The 20083-nt window shown below is 42.0% G+C and overlaps 1 protein-coding gene across 5 annotated transcripts in view; it reads left to right on the forward strand.

The window, feature by feature from the left end:
• The window catches only part of BDNF (brain derived neurotrophic factor), a 55061-nt gene extending 35282 nt beyond the window's left edge, over positions 1-19779 (forward strand). For 4 of the 5 annotated variants that reach the window (XM_024558903.3, XM_071221417.1, XM_071221416.1 and 1 more), the window contains exon 2: positions 18517-19779. In XM_024558903.3, the coding sequence (XP_024414671.1) occupies positions 18517-19281 (765 nt within the window). In that variant the 3' untranslated portion in view covers positions 19282-19779. Of the gene's footprint in view, positions 1-7340; positions 7434-18516 lie in introns of those variants that run through there. The other variant, XM_071221415.1, reaches the window with a different exon arrangement.
• The last annotated feature ends 304 nt before the right edge of the window (positions 19780-20083 follow it).

The following is a 20083-nucleotide window of genomic DNA, read 5'->3' on the forward strand; positions in this document are numbered from 1 at the left end:
CTCTCCTCCTGTCCCTGTTACTTGCTCCTTTCCATGAGAAGAGGAGTGAGTGTCTGACCTGCTAGATCTGTCATCTGCTGGACTCTCTGGAATGTAAACCTAAGCAACAAACCACTGCACTTCTCTCTGAGGGACCATCACATCCACAGTTGTAGCTTCTTGGCTTTCTAGCCATTGTGCAGTAAGCAATAAGCCCAGGGCTGGTTTTTCACAGGTCCTGCCAAGATCTTTGCTCTTTTCAGTTCCCAGTTTTCTGCCTCCAGTTCTGTGAGTTCCAGGGCCTTGGTTTGAGATGTCAGCAAACAGGCCCCACTGCGTTTTTCGAACACAGCTTTGCTAACGTGAGGCTGACCCTGTATTGTGATTCCACTTGGCCATTTGTTTCCATTCGATCTCCATTCAGAATCCTGAGGGGAGGAAGCATGGTTACCCCAAATAAGAACTAGTAGGAAGTTGGATAAATGGTCATTTTTTAAAAGTTGAATGAGATATGGTCTCTGTCTCAAAGAATTTGGCTTATAAGTTAGCTTTTTTTCTCTCCCGTGTATTTTAGTCTTAACTCTGCAATTAAAACTGTAAACCCTTTGAAAGCAAAAACTATGTCCCTGTATTATCTTAGTCCCCATAGCACATTAACAACTGAAGGACACATATATAGTAGTTGTGCCATAGGTACCTGCTAAGTAACTCGACATGCCCTTCATGGAAAAGGTACAGATTTCAGCGTTATTATATTCATCTAGGAAAGCACTTTGAATGGGAAATCAGTGCTAGATAAGTATCCGTAAATGAGCCTTTTGGTTTCCAGCTTATGTGTCCCAAAAGGTCACCAACATTGAACTCTTTGAGGGTATGCAAGACAGGTCTTGCTTTATGGCTTGTAGGTGTTAAGAGGTTAACAGATCAAGTAATACAATCTTTTACTCCACAAATATGACCTGTATTGTACAAAATCTGGTGCAACAGACTCCTCTCCCCTGTTACCTTCCCCCTGCCCTGCTTTTCATTTCCTTTTGGGGGCATGCCCTGTACGTTTGGTCTATAACAGCATCTTCTACCTTGAATTATAATTGTTATTAAGGTGTCTAATCCACTATCCATCCCTCCTCTTACCAGCGAAGTCCCCAAAGGCAGGGATGCTCTCTCACTCATTTTAGTGTCCCTGGTATCTATGCTCAGAGACTGTCTGTTCAATGAACAAAACATTAAAAGGTAAATTTGTGGAGCAGACCAAGTCACAGTCCTCCTCAGCTGTAAGTCTGGCAAGTTGACATCCAAAAGAAAGGCATTCACAGATAACCCACCACAGAAGAATGGGCGATCTTTCAAGCTCTGAAGGGGGAAGAGGCAGATGTGGACCTTTAAAAACATTTTAAAAGTGGGGGTTTTCCCCTCGTGAAAAAAGCATGGGCTATGCCTGAGTTTTCTTTGCATGAGGGAGTGACAGAAACATAGCTGGTTATGACCTTCAGCTTCAGTTGAGCGACCAGAGCTCTGTTGATGAAACATGAGCTTGTATCCCTGACCTTGACATACACCTTGGAAGTGTCAGCTTATTGTCCTTGTGTTCCCATAAACATTTTTTTAAAAGAATTCTTTTTGATCTTGTGAACCTCTAACTAAATGGTTAACCATGTAAAATTGACCATTTGGAGTAAGACTGAAACACTTCCCTCGAAAGCTACTGATAATTAGTGGGGGGTGCACCTACCTCCTTAGATCTCCGATTCTCATTATACTTGAAAATCAGTGATGATTTAAATGCAGTATTCAGTCACTCGAAGAATCTGTTAAGAATTACCAAGTTAATTTATTCCCACTTTACATGAAGCAGCCTTGAAAATAATTTTCCTAAAAGCAGAGTGCCTCTAAACATGGTACATTCTTAATAATATGCTGAGTGAATAAATGAATCATTAATTAAATAGTATTTTTATTTTATTCTTTAATTTTTTATTGCATTTTTTCATTACCATTTAGTCCTCATATACCTCCCTCCCCCCTGCAGTCACCACACTGTTGTCCATGTCCATGAAGAATGTGTTATTTTAAATCAGAGATAGTTTAAAAAGCCTTTTGTGCAAGAGGAGACACGGACTCGAACTCATATAAGAGAGTAAGCCTCCTGGTGAAATTTTTGTAAGGAAACATGGTCTGCTATGAAACATGAAGCTGGAGGTGAGAGAATGTTGGATTTGACTCAGAATTACCTTGGGGCTAGCATCTCAGCATGGCCTGAAGTCAAGGTCGGCCATTTATTTAGAAGTGGTCCCAGAATGCATTGCACCATGTAGACGACTCAGATGTAGCTGGAACTGGACACCTTGAACAAGGACCTTCCATGCAACAGAAAGGAGCTCTTCGCTTTCTTTCTGCATCCGTATGTAGCCTTCTGGTTTCCTAACTAGGCCTCTAGACAGCAGTTAGGGCACTTCCAGTGTGAACTTCCGCCTGTGGTTACCTCCCGCCTCTTGGAATGTTTCACTTCAGAAGATGAGGAAAGCCACCCTAGGATTTTCATGAGTTTAACATCGCAGTGCAGCTTTGGCCTTCCATTTAATGGGAGATCTGCTTTCCAGATGACTGTACATGTGGAGATGAGATTTCTTTTTTTTACCTTTTCAGAAGAGTGGTTTTTCATTCAGGTTCTAAATTTGGGGTAAAAAGCCCTCTAAGGAGCATTTTCAGAAGTGTTTGATGTTTGTGTCTGATTTGGGGGGACAGTTGGAGGCTTACCTGTGTGTGACAGGCACATGTGTCCAATAACTGTACTGATCACAAGGAATAAGGACCATTCTTCAGGATCATTTACTTGACATGGATCTTGCATTTGTATTCACATCTGTATCCTTAAAGTTTGCTCCTATATGTGGCTCCCCAATTTCCCGGTTAAACTTACAGAATTTGCAGTATATTCAGTTGCAGATGACCACATGTGGAGTCATTTAATGGCATGTCCTCCTCTTCAAGCCTTTCTTTGTCAGCCTGCCGTGTTTTCTGATTACCTTTAGATTCCATCTTTTGGAAGTTTTCTTTCCTTCCCACCATCTTGGTGTGTCAGACACTTCTGGGAATGAGTCTCATTCCCTTCCTATGTCTGGCCATGATCCCCCGGCAGACTGGTGGTGTGTGAATGGCTGTTCTTTGTAGAGTTGCCCTTTAGGGTTTGCAAAGCCTGTGTCCATGTGTTGCTGACCCTTGGCAAGATGCTGGGAGTCAGGCATGCCAAGAACTCCGTGTCCTCATCACAGAGTAGAGGTAGCTGGTCCTTGGATTGGTTCACCGGTGAAGGAGCACCCATAAATGGGCCCGATTTGTTGATTAAAAATGACCGATTATCAGCCATTTCAGAGGGCCAACTTAATATCAAGTGGGAAAAGTAGGACCAGAACTCGGGTCTTTAGCCCCCAGCCCCAGAGACCATCCTTTACACCCAGCTTCCTACCTTGTACCAGTTTCTTCCAACGAAATGTCCCAGAAGTTGAGACGGCACCCACCGGGCTTCTTGGTCGTGGCCACCACCAGGCACACAGCAGGGGGCCTGGTGTAAATCTCTTGAGTGTTTGTAGCATCAGAGCTGTGTGGAACAGCCTTTGGGGCCAAAAGTGAAGGCCCCGGGTTAAACATTTTTTAAACTTTTGTCATTTTTGAATTAATTTTTTGATAGTTAATTTATTTACATGATTTAAAAACCAAACTACTAGTAAAGAGTCTACACTGAGAAGTCTCACCCCACCTGCATGCTGTTCGCCCGTTTGCCCACCCAGCACGTGCCATCTGTCCGTGGTCACTCGTATTAGTGTCACGGGAGCCCTTTAGTGTTTTTTATGGAAATACAAGTAAATACCGATACATAGTATTTCCCTCCCATTTTTTAAACAAAAGGTAGTGTGTCATACATACATTGTTCTGCACCTTGCTTTTATCACTTACCAACATATTTCACAGAGCTTTTCATTTCAATATATGGGAGCGAACTTGCTCTTTTCAGTTATATGGTCTACTATAAGTGTGTACTCTAGTATATCTGCTTTCCTGTAGCTGGAAATTGGGATATTTCTAATATTTTTGCTATATATGTCTTGTTGAAATGAATTACCTTATGTGTGTGTGTGTATATGTACATATACATGTATATCATTTTCTACACGTGCACGTATCTATATCTGCACATTTATTTATTCTCGGGAATGGACTTGCTGGGTCAGCAGGAAAATTCATTCATAACTTTGATAGATGTTGGCTAATTATCTTACAAAAGGCTGGACCGGTTTGTACTCCCACCATCAGCGTGTGAGAACGCCTGTTTCTGCAGAGCCTCACCGACAGAGTGCATGTCAACCAGCAAGGTGAGCCATGGGAGGCGAACACCTGAGTGTGACGTCTTGGTGTCTGACCTTGCCCCTCGTTTGCAGTGGGCATACTGCACTGTTCCCGGAGCTGGTGCAGCCAGCAGTTCCAATGGAAACAATGCCTCGCTGAGGCCAGGGGCAAACGCCAGCCCTAGTGACACACATGGAACGGACCCACGTTGCCACTTGCCGGATCTCCTGCAGTGGAAAGTTGAGCGTGCATTCATTATTCACCCAACCAGTCATGCCAGCTCGAAAGAGCACGACGATGTTTATTGGAACAAAAAGGGAAATGGTACCACCGCAGCGCACTGTGGACCAGACCTCCAATGCTTGTTTCCCTGCTATTAACGTTAGTTCTAGGGACTGAGGTCAAGAGATAGATCCCAAATCACAGAGGAGGTCTTGTTAAACTTGAACTTTTATACCCAAGTGCATGCTCTTTTGAAGAATGATTTAGCACCTCTCCCAAGATTTATAATGAAGTAATCAGTACTTGATAGGATAAATTAAAACTATCAGGGTGCAATGTCAACATAAAACTATGATGCAGTATTGCTAGATTTCTCTCCCTAATGTTGCCAGGCAATTTGCTGCGCTGTGCAAATAGGGTACCCTGTAAAAACACAATTTGTACCTTAGGTGACATCTCCACCTTTGAAAAGCATATCTTCCAGGTCATCCTCACATCACTCCTTACCACTCTCATCGAAAAGATTGATTTTCAACCTTATTTTTCTCTGAGGACAGGGCACTCTGTTTAGAAAAAAATTTCCTTCGTTTCACTGCATAGGAAGGTGTGCTCACTGGAGCCAGACAGAATGGTTCTGTAATCCAAAGGGACATTCTTTTCCACAGAATTTTCGACAGGGCCACTTTAAAGAGGAAAGCCACTCCTCTTTAAAGGACTGGTTTCACTTGGGAATTGCACGGATGACTGTATCTGGCCTTCACCAGAAATAATTCGTGGGCGCAAGGGTGGACCTCCAGACGCCGCTGACACGCCACTGACAAACAGAGGTTTTCTCTTGTTAATACCTGCAAAGGCTTTCACAACAGGCCTTTCCAGTTTTGTTCTCAGGCTCCTTGCAGTTGCTTTTCTAGAAGTCTGCTCTCTTCCAAGGGCTGACTACGCACAGAGGCAAGGCGTTCTGTCTTTTGTGCCCTCAGCCTCTAAGCCGCCACAAATATTCAAGACGTCAGCCCAGGTATATGATTCGCACCAACTCAGTGAAGCTGTGAGGTCCATTTGGCCTTTGCTGTTCATGCCGAGGGTCTCTGGGTGCTGGTTTGGGAGCAGAAAACCCACGTGAGGTCTCCACTCCGTGACCCTTGTTCCTTTGGCTGTTTTGACTTGGTTGCTCTCCTTGGCACCATCTGTGAGGCATGCTGTCTGTCCACCCTGGACCATCTGTTCTTAGTAGTCCTAACTAGTGGTCGGAAGTACTCTTTTAGAATAAATTTGAGATTGTCTCGCCCTACCTTTTACTCACATCTCGGGCCTTCAGCTCTATTCTTGAATAATAATTACAGGAAAAATGGTTTGGTCACAAGTAGGGGGGCCTAGGGAACCAAGCCTCCAAACTTTGAGGGTTGGGGTTACAGAAAGAAAGATTTCATGTCACTTGGGTCTTGACTGAAATCATTCTTACTGACGTGGCATTGACACAGAAGAATTTGGCAGTTGTGGTCACTGGTCTGATCTGTCTCCGTACCCGAAGAGATCTTCTTAGGGGGAAATGTTCTGACATTGCAAACAAATTGCGTTCCCATGGTTTGGCCCTACTAAGTATGCAGGCCAGTGCCTTGAGGGAGTGGTCAATACCGGGGAGAGCACAGGAGAGTAGGAACATCAGGGTTGCATTCATCCTCTGTGGAAACAGTGTGTAAACAAACTGCTTATCAGTAATGATCCCGTGGGGCTTTGCGTTCAATAAATAATCCGTGCTTGGAGTCTGTAGGATATCTCTGCCCAGTAGACCTCCCTCAAAACAGAGGACACCACAGCCACATCTGACCCCATGTGGAAAGAGGCGTGGAAGTCAGCCCCGGTTCAAATTCCATTTCTACCATGTGCAGGGCGTATGGCCTTAGGTAATGTACTCAACCTCTCTCAGCCTCAGCCATCCCCCTACACTGTGCAAAATTAGACGATTTACGTCATAGCTGGTACCTGTTAGCTATTATTTTAAATCATTGTTTAACACAAAGAGAAGTTTGATATTACTTACAAATCCAGCTTCCTGGAGCATTTTTCAAAATGCTCTCCCTACACACCACCACCACCACCACCACCACGACCACCAACGCTCTGCTTGTTTCTGGGCACTGTGTAGAAACACAGCCCTCGCTGTGTTGCTTCGACTACATACATTGGTGTTTTGAGTTTGCATATCTCCTGTAGGAATCGGTGTTTAGTGAAAAGGGATGGAGACAAACAGATGTTCTCACAGCGCTGATGCTCGTGGAACCGCAGAACTGAATGTTTCCAGATAGGTGCGTGCTATTGGCTTAAGTGATATGGATATTTTCTGACCAGCCATATGGATCTTTTGTCATCTGAGATGTTAATATTTTCCTTGTATTTTATAGTAGCTCTGGAGCCCGGCCAGTTTCTTGAACAGGGTCCACATGGCTCATTATGCACAGGGCCTGGAAACCGGCTTACCCGTGCTATTCAGATGAACAGGGACACTTAGAAGAGTTGAGGGCTGGGGTAGGGCTGTGAGCAGGGGAACACATTCAATTACTTGTGCTCCTGCATGTAGTGACAAACAGTGAGCACTTCCCCCTGCTTTACAGTAAGTAATTAAAAGAAATTATAGAGTTGGATGCAAAAATAACCCGAAAGACAACTAGCTGTGTGGAACCACCAGTTTTCTCTATGTGCTCAGGTTAATCCTTGTCACCGCTCAGAACACTGAGTTTCTACAGAAAGCGTTGCATGTCCACACATGCTCTGGCATCTGCCCACACGCTTCTGTGTGCTCTGACTGTGCATCCCAGAAGAATGGCTGTGGTGTGTGCATTTGCACTTCGGTGGAATTTAACAAACTGATTCCTGAAAATGGCCTCATCAAGGTGAGCAACGGAGAGCTAGTAGCCTTCTCTCGCTAATTTTATCTTTCCCTTAGGATTTCTTGCTAGTAGTTTTAAAAGGAATGCTATTCTTTGGTCTCCAGAAGCAATTTATCTTTCCAGTCCCCCCCACGCACCTATGTTCATCTCTCTTTTGCTTTTTTAGATTTAATGTCCCGTGTCCTTCAGAGGGTAGGGTCATGTCTACAGAGGTCTCTTCATCAGGGGTGAATTAGCCACCCCATTCTCGTTTGAGCCCTTCTGAATTAGGGGTGTTGAAGCCTTCCAGTTTGAACCTACCTCTAATTATGGGCAGAGATTCTTTCTATAATGGAAATTGCCCCGGTAACTAATTAACCACAGGAACACGTTGGCTACGGAAAATTTCAGGAGCACCTTCTGGGGAACACTGAGCAGGGCATGCCTCACCGGCGCTGGGGTCCCTAAGCAGTGTGGCTGTGTGGGGCCGGGGGCCAGTGGGTGTTGGCTCCCAGCTGTCAGGGCTCCCACAGCACCTCGTGGCAGGAACTGCGAGTGTCCGGCAGCACCCTGAGCGTGACCTGTTGATTCAAAGCGGCCAGCTCTGAAAAGGGGATTGAAATGGGACACGCCGCTCTGAATTTTCTGCCTTTGTCTTGTTTTATCATTTTAATCATAATTGTTCTGGCTCGGTCCCAATCTCCACATTATGGCAAACTTCTTTTCTTCAAGGGGATTCCCTTTATTCTCTGCTCTCAGAGATTTATGGCATGTTCTCCCCCGAGGGACAAAGAATGCAGTTGCATCACCCTTGCTTTGTTTATTTACTTTGTTTTACTATTAGTCTTCTTTTGATACAGAGCATGCTTATTCCTGGGTCCAGGAAGTTTGAAGACAGTGCTCTGCGGTGCTTTCACAACATGCCCTGTTAGTGTAGGTGCGCCTTGTTTGTAATTCAGAGGCGACAGTCCCTTAGCTGTGTTGACATCTGTACTATGTGGGACTCAAGGTGGAACCCAATAATACTTGGGATACTGCCTGGGAAAATAGTGTTCTGTGTCATCTCAGCCCTACCCACTTGTAAATGATTTAGCAGCAACACTGAGAGGGTGCCCAGTAGGAGTCATTTGCATTTGTACTGGTGAGCTGGGTGACTTCTTGGTGTTTGGAAACTAGCTTGTAAAAGGCTGCAGCTTACCGGACCAGTTTCTCCTTCTGTTTATGGAACTACCCCATCAACTCCATCTTACTGTTGTTCAACTCAAAAATGTTTATCCTTTCCTTTGGAAATGTAGCTATTTTTTTTGTTTGTTTTACCATTTTGGGTACTTAAGTCTCCATCCCAAACGTTGGAACCCAACTGAGAACTTGGGTTGCCTGTAGAGAAAAGGGTAGGGCTGGTGAGGGGATTAGATGCTTCATAGTTACACTAACGTGTTTTAGGGTTTTGTTGCTGTTGCTGCTGCTGCTGTTTTATTTTGTAAGTTTTCTGTTTTCTTCCTCATTTTTAATTGCATGGTCCTTGGTAGGAGATAAGTGGATCTCTTTTAGGACAAGTCTAGAACCAAAAGAATCTGTATTGAGTGGGTGAGTCAGTCCTGCCTCTGTGTCACCACTTGAGGATAGAAAGAACTCATGAGGATCAGAGACATCTGGCTGCAAGTAATATTAATGTGTCCAGAAATCTACCCCCTGCTGTGGCTCCTCCTGTCATTTCCAGTGTGATTCTGATTAAATGTGTGATGTTAGGCTGTGTGATTGATCGGGGAGGCCAATTATGCCTGTGCCTGCCTTATAGCATGGAGATAAAATTAGTGATTGAGTGGAAGTCCAGATTTAGATTAGTAGTATTCTGTAAATTCTCATTCAACTAATAATGTTTACAGGTTTGTCCTGTACTTTATGGTATCAACGCAATAGTGGCCAAAGCCAGTGGACCTAAGGGAAACCCAGATTTTACTTAACGCCATTGCAAAAGCAAAACTATGTTTCCTGCATAGTAAGTGTCCCCATAGGACAAGGTGGACCCAGGAGGAAAGATGACAGGAAAGCCTATGGTATGCTCAGAATGTACCACGGTATTTAAGTTTGACTTTAACCCTTTTATTTCCTTTCTCTTTATCATTTAGTCCAATGCTTCTCAACTTCAAGAAAAATATGGATCACCTCAAAGTACATACATCTTGTCAGAATACAGATTCTGATTTAGTGGATGGGGCGAGTGGGGTGGAGGAAGGGAAGCTGAGACTCTGCGTTTCTCATAAGCTCCTAGGTGAGGCTGCTGCCCAAGCATCGCACGTGGAGAGGCAGGATTCGTTTAGTCTTTGTGCATGGAGGGTTATCCGTGTGCATGTTTCCTAAAACTTACTGCAGGCCCCATCCATTTTTCTCTTTGTTGCAGTATTTTTAGTAACAAATTTGAATTCCATTAGCACAATGGGGGACCCCCCAAAGAGGAATTTATTTATAAAACTTGTACGTTTATCCTTTCATGTTTAAACTCTAGTCGCCTTCAAAGTACTCTCCATTTGATGCGATACACCTGTTGAGACTTTATTTGCACTGCTCAAAACAGTTTTTAAACTCTTCGATTTGGTACTTTTCAGTGCTTCTGCTGGGTTTTGTTTCTTGTTTTACACATCAGCAAACCATTTCCCTTTGAGGACTTTTTTCATCAGAGGAAACAAAAAAATGTTGCTTGGGGCAAAATCGGGTGAATAAGGAGAGTGGGGCACAGGGGTCATATCCTTTTTGGTCAAAAACTGCTGAACACTCAGCACAGTGTGTGGGCAGGTGCGCTTGCAACTTACCCATCATAAAATGGGCAAATGCGTTGAAAGGGTCTTTTAAAAAAATTCACTGAAGCTGAACACAGCTTCTCATAACAATGCCACCTGGCACACTGATACAGGTGGGTTCCTAGAACACTCACCTGGCAGGGGGAAGCCTGTACTACAAGGGGCCTGCCCTCCAGAAGATCACTCCAGTTTTTCTGGGGGGAGTCCCTCCTCGTACACTTAATTTAGAAATGTAACAGTAAAAAAATTACTTGAACCTTGACACTTTGGGTTGCATAAAATGAATTTCTTACATGAAATTTTTATATAAATTGAACATCTGTATGTTTAAATGAAATTAAAATGCCTCTGCTGGCCCTGGCTGGGTAGCTCACTTGGTTAGAGCACCATCCTGATACACTGAGGTTGTGGGTTTGATCCCCGGTCAGGGCACATACAAAAATCAACCAACAGATGTGTAAATAAGTAAAACAACAAATGAATGTTTCTTTCTCTCTCTTTTCCTCCCTCCTTGTCTCTCTCAAATCAATAAATTAAAAAATGCCTGTGCTACAATGACATTTGTTTCTCCCTACTCACTATTTCCAGAGTCAGTGTTTTATAGGAATTTCCCCCCTTGAGTTCACAGAAGCTGTGGACATCAACCCCCATCATTAAATGTGATGAATACTTGATCATTTTTCTAAGTCATACTGAACCTTCATGGAACCAGGTAGATAGTATCTCCTAAATTAAAATTACAGTCTACCATGTATGGGAATTTGATAAATAATCTATTGCTTTTGGCAGTCTAGTAGTTAGAACATTGTTAAATCTGAACTATACTCTAGGTCCTTATAACAAATCCCACCTGGAATTCTAAAGAAAACAATTCTAATTAAAGAAGTTAAGCTTTTTAATTGAAGGCTAAATGCCATTTGGTTCTTGTAATCTACAAAGTAGTAGTTCTAAAATATATTTTTAAAAAAACATTTTTAGACAGCCTACTCATTTAATGTGCAAGTGACTTGTTCCTATACGCTCATTGCGAAGACTCCTCATTAAAGACCAGAGATGAGCTCTGTGTGGGCAGTGTTTACCCTGAAGAAGAGGAGAAGGAGGTCAGGGCATGGATAGGTCTGCCAGCTCTGGGTGGCTCTGGCTTTCAGGGATTATTCCTTAGTCACAGCAGAACAGTAGGTGTCCTAGGGAAGTAGCAATAGAGGAAGCACTTAGAGACCTTTGTGTGGTGGCAGCTGTACGGCTGCCAGGGGCGTGTTCTCTGTCTAAATCTGGTCCTCAAGCCAGGTGTTGTTTATCCCATGTTCCAAAAATCATTCCATCATTATAGCTTACCTTACCCGATTCCTATCCTAATAGAGAATATGGTCTAATTTTACTCTTGGGTAAGGTAGGCTTCCAACCAATAGAAAAAACCGTATGGGATGGGGAGTGCAGGGGGTTAACAGAGGACTAGAGCTATAGTGCTTTCTATTGAAGATGTATGTAAATTTATCTATCAAATTAATGATTCCGGGAAACACACCTTTTTTCATGGTAGTTACATGTGCGTATCACTCTAGGTCTGGACTGAGAACCCTCCATTCCTCTGGCACCCTTCGTGAGGTTGAGCAATGTCTGCAAGTGCCAATGCCATGGGCGTACCAGAGGCCCAGCGAGAGCTGTGGTATGCAGGACTGTTTTGTAGGAAGTGTAATTGGATACCCTGGACCTAAATTACATTATGGTTAAAAACTACATTTTTAAAGGCACTTCCTTTAAAGCTTTGAAAGAGCTGCATGATCAGATATCATTTACTAAAATATTTATTGGTTTCCATTGGCTGGTCATTCAGGTAAGTAGGTGAGCAGCTATAATGATCATCAGCCTCTCCCCCCACCCCCTTTTGTTTGTGGATCCCAACTACCAGTTATTTTCTTTGAAGATTGTGAAGTGTCTTTGGTTTTAGTTTTCTTAACTAAGGAATATATAGCTAATGAGAAAATACTACAGAAATAATGCAGATGGATGGAAGAAACTAGTGCCTGTAGTTGAAGGCCTAATTTTCCTTTGGAATCTGAGGTTCTGACCTTGTTCTATCAGGGGGACCACAGCAAGTAGATGAGTTGATTAAAACCTCTGGTCCTTTTTCCCTCCTGTACGAAATGGGGATAATTATAGTTACCTATACCTCCAGGGTCCTATGAGTCTTAATTACTTAATATTTGCAAAGTGTTTGGAGATCTTTGAATTAAAAGTGCTGAGCAGTGGAATCCAAGTTCAGTATAATAATAATTAGAATGAAAGTTTATATTCTCACCTTCCTTTCACCTTCCTCCATGCTGTCTTTTCGGCCAATCCAGACATTACTCATGGTTGCCACCCAGCCCAGTGCAATTCTCTCTCTAACCATGCTTCCTTTTGTAACTCGCTTCAGCCTGAAAATGAAGGAATGAACGTATGAATAAATAAATGGATTAAGTTTAGCGATATATCCCGGCCCTTAACCCCAAGCCAAACTTAAGTAACTACTTGATATTTATCTTTAAAGTTCAGTAGTCACTAGGAATAAAAATCAAGGAATTAATTTGTCTCTTCCAGTTTATCATTCTTGTGGGTCCTCCTACACATGGTGATGAACTGGGCTTCCTGAAACACTCCACTCGGAAACTCTCACCAGGTCTTTTGCGCCTATAAGGCAGGTTCCCAACTCTTTAGCGTCATTCTCAGAGCCTTCCAGAATCTGACTGTCACTCACTCTTATTTCTATTTCATACCAGAACTCTTCTCTCCAGAAATGTACTCCATGCTTACCCACCTCCATGCTTTTAACCAAGCTGCAGCCCATCCATTGGTCTTTTCTGGATAGGTTTAAATCCTTTCTATCCTTTGCAGTCTCCTTTACAAAGCATCCTTTATTCTCTAACAGGAAGTAATCCCTTTCTCTTCATAGAACGTTATCTATACCTTTCCTGGGTTGCTTCTAGAAACCTTTATATTTGACTTATTTGCATATGTATCCTGGACTATAAGACTTGAAAAGTAGATTCCATGTCTGATGAGTGAAAAAACAAAAGCAAGGTTAATCCATGTACATAGTTAAGCTGGACACAAATTAAGGGTTATATTGATTGGCAAGACTTCATTAAGGTGGGCTTTTGGTAGGTTTGCACCATGTATGTTGGAGATTAAATATTAATTGATAATTTCTTCAACATTACCTTATCCTCATTGCTTGTAGAACTAAGATGAGCATCCATATCTTTAAACTGTTTGATTGCATGCTTATTGACAAAACCCAAAGGTACTGTGAAAAAAACTTTGCATTTTTTCCCTGTGTGCCTGAATTATCCATACTATTGTTTGGTTCCCCTTCTTAATGTTTGCCATGGAAATTTGGTTCTAACAAGTCTAAATTTTTCCAACGCATTTTTTTAGAGGAAGATTGCATTGTCTAAAATTCCATTCACTAAAGTAATCAAGCCTTAAAGTTGAACGGTCTTAGAGACCATGGTTACACCAGTACTACAAAGTAGTATCTAAATGGTGCTGCCTTTAGAAATTCGGGCCCCAGGATGTACACAACAGCAGAAAATTGTGTCCATATCGTATAAACGCTTTCTTTTGACCACCCTTTGAAGCATGGCCACCGTCTATTCCCTGCAGTTGAATATTCTAAAATTGACAGCACGTCCTGATGTTCAAAGCTTAGACAAGAAGACAGATGACTCATTAGCTTTGTGATATCTGACAGGTTACTTAACCTCATTGAACCATAATTGCCTGATCTGTGTACTAGGGATAACAATTCCTGTTCTGTCTCCTTGTGACAACCAAGTTAGATGATCCTTGCAAATGTTCTCTAGTCTTTTAGACAAGTGCAAGTTTTTATTACACCAGGAGAGCATGCTGTCGTGAATAGTCATCTGGTTGAATGTTCAAGGCTTGTGAGTCATGTTGAAAACTAATCTTTATTCCCACCTTATTGATTTCCTTTTTAGCCCTATATGCCATATTTAATGTTTGAGAGCTGGGCTAAAAAGACCTCCCCAGCATTTCAGAGATGTGGTTGACTTGATTGGAATTGTACACTGTTGTAAGCATTGCAGCAGAATTGCACAGCACCAATGAATTTATTCTGTGTAAACAGATATATAAACTAATGATCTCCTTAGCAATATTATGCAGCTTCTTTGTCTTTTGTGTAATAGACTTATCAGAGTGGCTAAAACATAAGAATTTTCTTGGAAGCTCTTAAACTTTTATGATTTCCCAATATAGTATAGAATTTTATTGATGAGGTCAGTTTTTAAAAAGGAAGTTAAAAGACTGAAAATTCCAAATTTTGCTATTATGATTGTTACTGAGCACTGTTTAAGTCTTCTTTTGGACACAGGAAGTAATAGAGGTAGTTAATATGTTGTAGTGTTATTTGCTTAATTGTTCAAGTAAAGTTTTACTCTGTTAGAAAAACTCCAGAGGTTGCTCATGGCTGATAATTGCTGTCCATCAAATTTCTTAGGGCTTGTAATTTGGGTTTAGCACAACCTGTACTTGATCTAATGATTTTGGTGACTTCACTGATGCTTTCCAAATGACATCATGAATGATGTCAGAACCGTCTTTTCTTATGGATTAATAAACTCATCAGTAAGTTTTCACTCAGTACTATTACGTTATTCTGTGTTAAGTATTATGGGAGACATGATCCATTCCCTCAGAGAGTTTAAAGCCTGCCTCTCCCAGATAGTGAAAATGATACATAGAATTTTCAAAGGCTCCCCCTTCTCCTGCACTTTTATCATGGTCTCTCTTGTGATCTTTGGAATACCTGGCAATCTTATCTGACTGGGCTCAGGACTGCTGAATTAATGGATGAGACACATCTTCCTTCTCCTCCCTGCCTTGGTTTGCTGTCTATACTGCCTAACAGTTAGTCAGGCAGTGGTTATTAGAGCCAAATGGAACCGAAAGGATGTCAAATCCATTGGAAGGACATTACAGTCACACAAGAAGATGGTGAGGACAGAGCCAAGAAAACGGCCTTGGGATAGAGAGCAAGGGATGGACAGGAGAAATGTTTTAAAGGGAAAATGAGCAAGACCTCTCCTCTGACTGGATTTGAAAGCTATACAAGAAATGCATTGTCAAAGTTGACTTCTAGATTTCTAGCTTGTGGCTTGGGTGGCCCAAAGTATCAAGAAACCATTCTCAGAAACAGAAAAGTTAGGAAGTAGCATTGTTCTGACAAGAAGTATGGGTTTGGTAATAGATGCACTTGACTTCAAGGCCTTATAAACGAGTAGGCAGTTAGCACTGAAGAAGTGTCACTCAGAGGGGGCCAGGGCTGGGGCTGGGCTTTTCACCAGGTGGTTAATTACTGAATCTGCGCAGATGTTCTGCTTTGAGGGATGCCCTTGTTAGGCTTCAGGATGAAAGCCAAGTAGTATTTACTCAGACGCCATTTGTCCCTCTGAAATATTTGCTTGTGGAACTGATGAGGAAATGATATCTAAAGTATGAACTATTTTTTAAATGAAAAGTTATTAATATTAAGATAAATGAGACCAGTGAAAAAATAATAAACTTCTTTAAATACAGTGTTTAAAAAAAAGTAGCATGAAAAAACTTATTGAAAGAATTAAAATTGAAAAAAAAAAAAGACACATTACTGTGTTAGTGATAACAAAACAATTTTCCAGCTCTGTAGTTTAAGATGCCTCCAACCATGGACCATTTTAAGCAGTTAGTGTGGGCACTTAGTAAAGACTTATTTAACTTATTCTGCTTCATTAATTCTAAGACACACATTTTCTTTTTCTTTAGCATCTCTGAATTGGAGTTGTGTCTCAACAGCTGATGGCACTTTATTGCTCTTGGTGACGGCAGCAGTCGCAGTTGTCATTGCCTTCACCAGTTATTTTGCTTAATTTTATTTATTACATATGCACAAAAGTTGCAGATGATAAATGTATCCAAACAAGTGTACAATAACTCGTTTCAATAAGTATACAATAACAGGTCTTCCCTGGCTGAGATGGCTCAGTGGATTGAGCACCAGCCTGTGAACCAAAGGGTCGCCAGTTCAATTCCCAATCAGGGCACATGCCTGGGTTGTGGGCCAGGTCCCCAATGGGGGAACGTGCGAGAGGCAACCACACATTGATATTTCTCTTCCTCTTTCTCTCTCCCTTTCTCTAAAAATAAAAAAATAAAATCTTAAAAAAATGAATAATAACAGTTCTAACTGATAAAGTGAACAACAGTTTAATTGGCTGCTTTTTTAAAAAAATTCCTCAGTGGTACATAAAATGCTATGTTTTATAGTGATGGTATCTAAGATTTAACGACATATATATTAAAAGATAGCTGATCACAGCAAATCTCTACCAGTGTGCTAGAGGTGGCTGGAGTGAAATATTCTAAATTTGCATTCTTTCATTGGCCTACATTAGAGGTGTCCCTTGGGTTATTTTAATTTGGACTGGAAACATTAGGAGAAAAGATTTTCATTCAGTGGTGTAAGTACCGCCTGCCAGGAATAGAAACCTCCTTGGAGAATCCATTTCTTTGATAGTGCAGAATCCAGAACATTCATAAGAGTCCAGATATTTGCAGAATGGGTATCTGTGTTTTATTCAAACTGGTGCACCCTTCCTGATCTCATACCACTGTGCACTCCAAGCAGTTCTGAGTGTGCTTGCTCTTCGTGAAAAGTGAGAGTGCATCTCCAAGGAAATGGACTGGTGATAATGTTTGGGGATAATGATAAAGTCTGCTAGTGGCAGAAAATGTCTTCTCTTGTAAAAATGGAGAGCAGGAACGTTTGGTTCTCAAGACCAGAATTCTCAGCCATTTCTGCAGTGTGATATATTGACTGGGGGCAGGTTGCAAATGGACAGAAAAACAGTCCCATTTCCTACTGATTGGCACAGTGTGTATGTGCCAAGTGCGGCACGTGTGCGTCTTTTCGTAAGTCCATACTTCAGGTCTGGAGTAGGAATAAAGTTAGAATACCTGGGCTGGAGGGATGCTTCTCTTACTACTAAGGGACACGATGCTTCAGGTAAGTGATACTGAAGTCCTTCATCATCTGACGGTAACCTTGGGTTGGTCTATAGGTATGTTTTCATTTTGCTTGTTCATCCATTCTAATTGGCTTCCCAGAGCATGCTTGTAGATGTAGAGCCAAATTTAGAGTAAAGCAACCCTCTGGCAAACAGGAGAAGATTAATTTTGTGGTGTGCTATTAAGGGACTTCCCAGGAAACTTCAAAAGTACAGAAAGAAGCACTGGCTGTCTATTCCCAAATGTGCAAAATGCCACTCAGCTTTTTAAAGGCATGATAAACTCAGGGTGCACACACACACACAGTGGGCCCCATTTTCAATCAAAAAGAAAAGCTGCGCTCTCTTAAATGGGTTCTCTGTATGAGCCAGAAAGGCCAGGGCGTGAGGGGCTCAGAGAGTAATGGAGATAAATGTGGAGCCTCATATGGGAGGCATTTGAAACTGACTTCAGTGCCTGGTTAACGCCGACTTTTCCAGTTCTCTCTTAAGCAGACACGTGGTTTTCATGATACCAGCCCCAGGCATAGGCACATCATTAAAATCAATGTACAGAAGATGATTTCTGTTTGGAAATAAGCAAAACATTTTCAGTTATGACCACCCAGGCGTAGTAGGAAAATATTGAAGCTGGGGTTGGGAGAGCCCCGAATTCTAATGTGAACCTTCTTCATGACACAAGGCCAGTCCTCTAATAGATTATGGGAGGAAAAAAAAAGTCAATGAAAAGGATCCTTATAGCTCCCTGACTTCAGTTTTATTCATGCCCAAGTAGCACAGAACTAGAAAGGCCCGCTCAGACCCTCCCAGCCACACACTCCTGCAATAGGACCATGTAGATAACTTGAAAAAGAGAAAGTTACGATTACACTTACAGTTGTTGCTTAGTAACAATTCTGATTTTGTGTTTCTTGTGACAGCCTGGGCAGAGATCATAAAAAATTTAACTTATAAAGCTGCTAAAGTGCGAGGAAGGGGGAAAACTTGAAGCCACAGTTTTTTCACTTGCTTAGACGTGATCTAATGGCGGGTGTATGTGCTAAGTCTCGGAGAAAACATTGCATGCCTCTGGTTTATATTAAACCACGTACAGCACACTACTGACATTAACTTGTGTCTGGTGCAGCTGGAGTTTATCACGGATACATAAAAAACCTTTACCCTGCAGAATGGCCTGGAATTGCAATCAAATGGGTGGCACTGTATCCCTGCAAAAGAAAGCCCTAACCAGTTGTATGTCCTGCTTCTGCTTTCTCCCCACAGTTCCACCAGGTGAGAAGAGTGATGACCATCCTTTTCCTTACTATGGTTATTTCATACTTCAGTTGCATGAAGGCTGCCCCCATGAAAGAAGGAAACGTCCGCGGACAAGGCAGCTTGGCGTACCCAGGTGTTCGAACCCATGGGACTCTGGAGAGCGTGAATGGGCCCAAGGCAGGTTCTAGAGGCCTGACATCATTGGCTGACACTTTTGAACACGTGATAGAAGAGCTGCTGGATGAGGACCAGAAAGTCCGGCCCCATGAAGAAAACAATAAGGACGCGGACTTGTACACTTCCAGGGTGATGCTCAGTAGTCAAGTGCCTTTGGAGCCGCCTCTTCTCTTTCTGCTTGAGGAATACAAAAATTATCTGGATGCTGCAAACATGTCAATGAGGGTCCGGCGTCACTCCGACCCGGCCCGGCGCGGGGAGCTGAGCGTGTGTGACAGCATTAGCGAGTGGGTAACAGCGGCAGACAAAAAGACTGCAGTGGACATGTCGGGCGGGACGGTCACGGTCCTTGAAAAAGTCCCTGTGTCGAAAGGCCAACTGAAGCAGTACTTCTACGAGACCAAGTGCAATCCCATGGGTTACACAAAGGAGGGCTGCAGGGGCATAGACAAGAGGCACTGGAACTCCCAGTGCCGAACTACCCAGTCGTACGTGCGGGCCCTTACCATGGATAGCAAAAAGAGAATTGGCTGGCGATTCATAAGGATAGACACTTCCTGTGTATGTACATTGACCATTAAAAGGGGAAGATAGTGGCTTTATGTTGTATAGATTATATTGAGACAAAAATTATCTATTTGTATATATACATAACAGGGTAAATTATTCAGTTAAGAAAAAAAAATAATTTTATGAACTGCATGTATAAATGAAGTTTATACAGTACAGTGGTTCTACAATCTATTTATTGGACACATCCATGACCAGAAGGGAAACAGTCATTTTGCGCACAACTTTAAAAAGTCTGCATTACATTCCTCGATAATGTTGTGATTTGTTGCCGTTGCCAAGAATTGAAAACGTAAAAAAGTTTTAAAAAATAATAAATTGCATGCTGCTTTAATTGTGAATTGATAATAAACTGTCCTCTTTCAGAAAACAGACAAAAAAAAAAAACCCAACAACAAAAATTTGAACCAAAACATTCTGTTTACATTTTAGACAGTAAGTATCTTCGTTCTTGTTAGTACTACATCTGTTTTACTGCTTTTAAACTTCTGATAGCGTTGGAATTAAAACAATGTCAAGGTGCTGTTGTCATCGCTTTACTGGCTTAGGGGATGGGGGATGGGAGGGGAGTATTTTTGTTTGTTTTGTGGTTTTTTTTGTTTGTTAGTTTTTTGTTTTGGTTTTGTTTGTTTGTTTGTTTTTCTTTTTTTAGTTCCCACAGGGAGTAGGGATGGGGAAAGAATTCCTTCAATATATATTCTGGTTGTTAAAAGATTTGTTTGTATGTTGTAAAGATGTTTGCAATATCAGTCAGATGACTGGAAAGTGAATAAAAATGAAGGCAACTGAATGAAGTGATCACTCCAGTTCCCACTATGTGCCCCAA

The sequence above is a fragment of the Desmodus rotundus genome, chromosome 5, assembly GCF_022682495.2.
Source record: "Desmodus rotundus isolate HL8 chromosome 5, HLdesRot8A.1, whole genome shotgun sequence".
Classification (NCBI taxonomy): domain Eukaryota; kingdom Metazoa; phylum Chordata; class Mammalia; order Chiroptera; family Phyllostomidae; genus Desmodus; species Desmodus rotundus.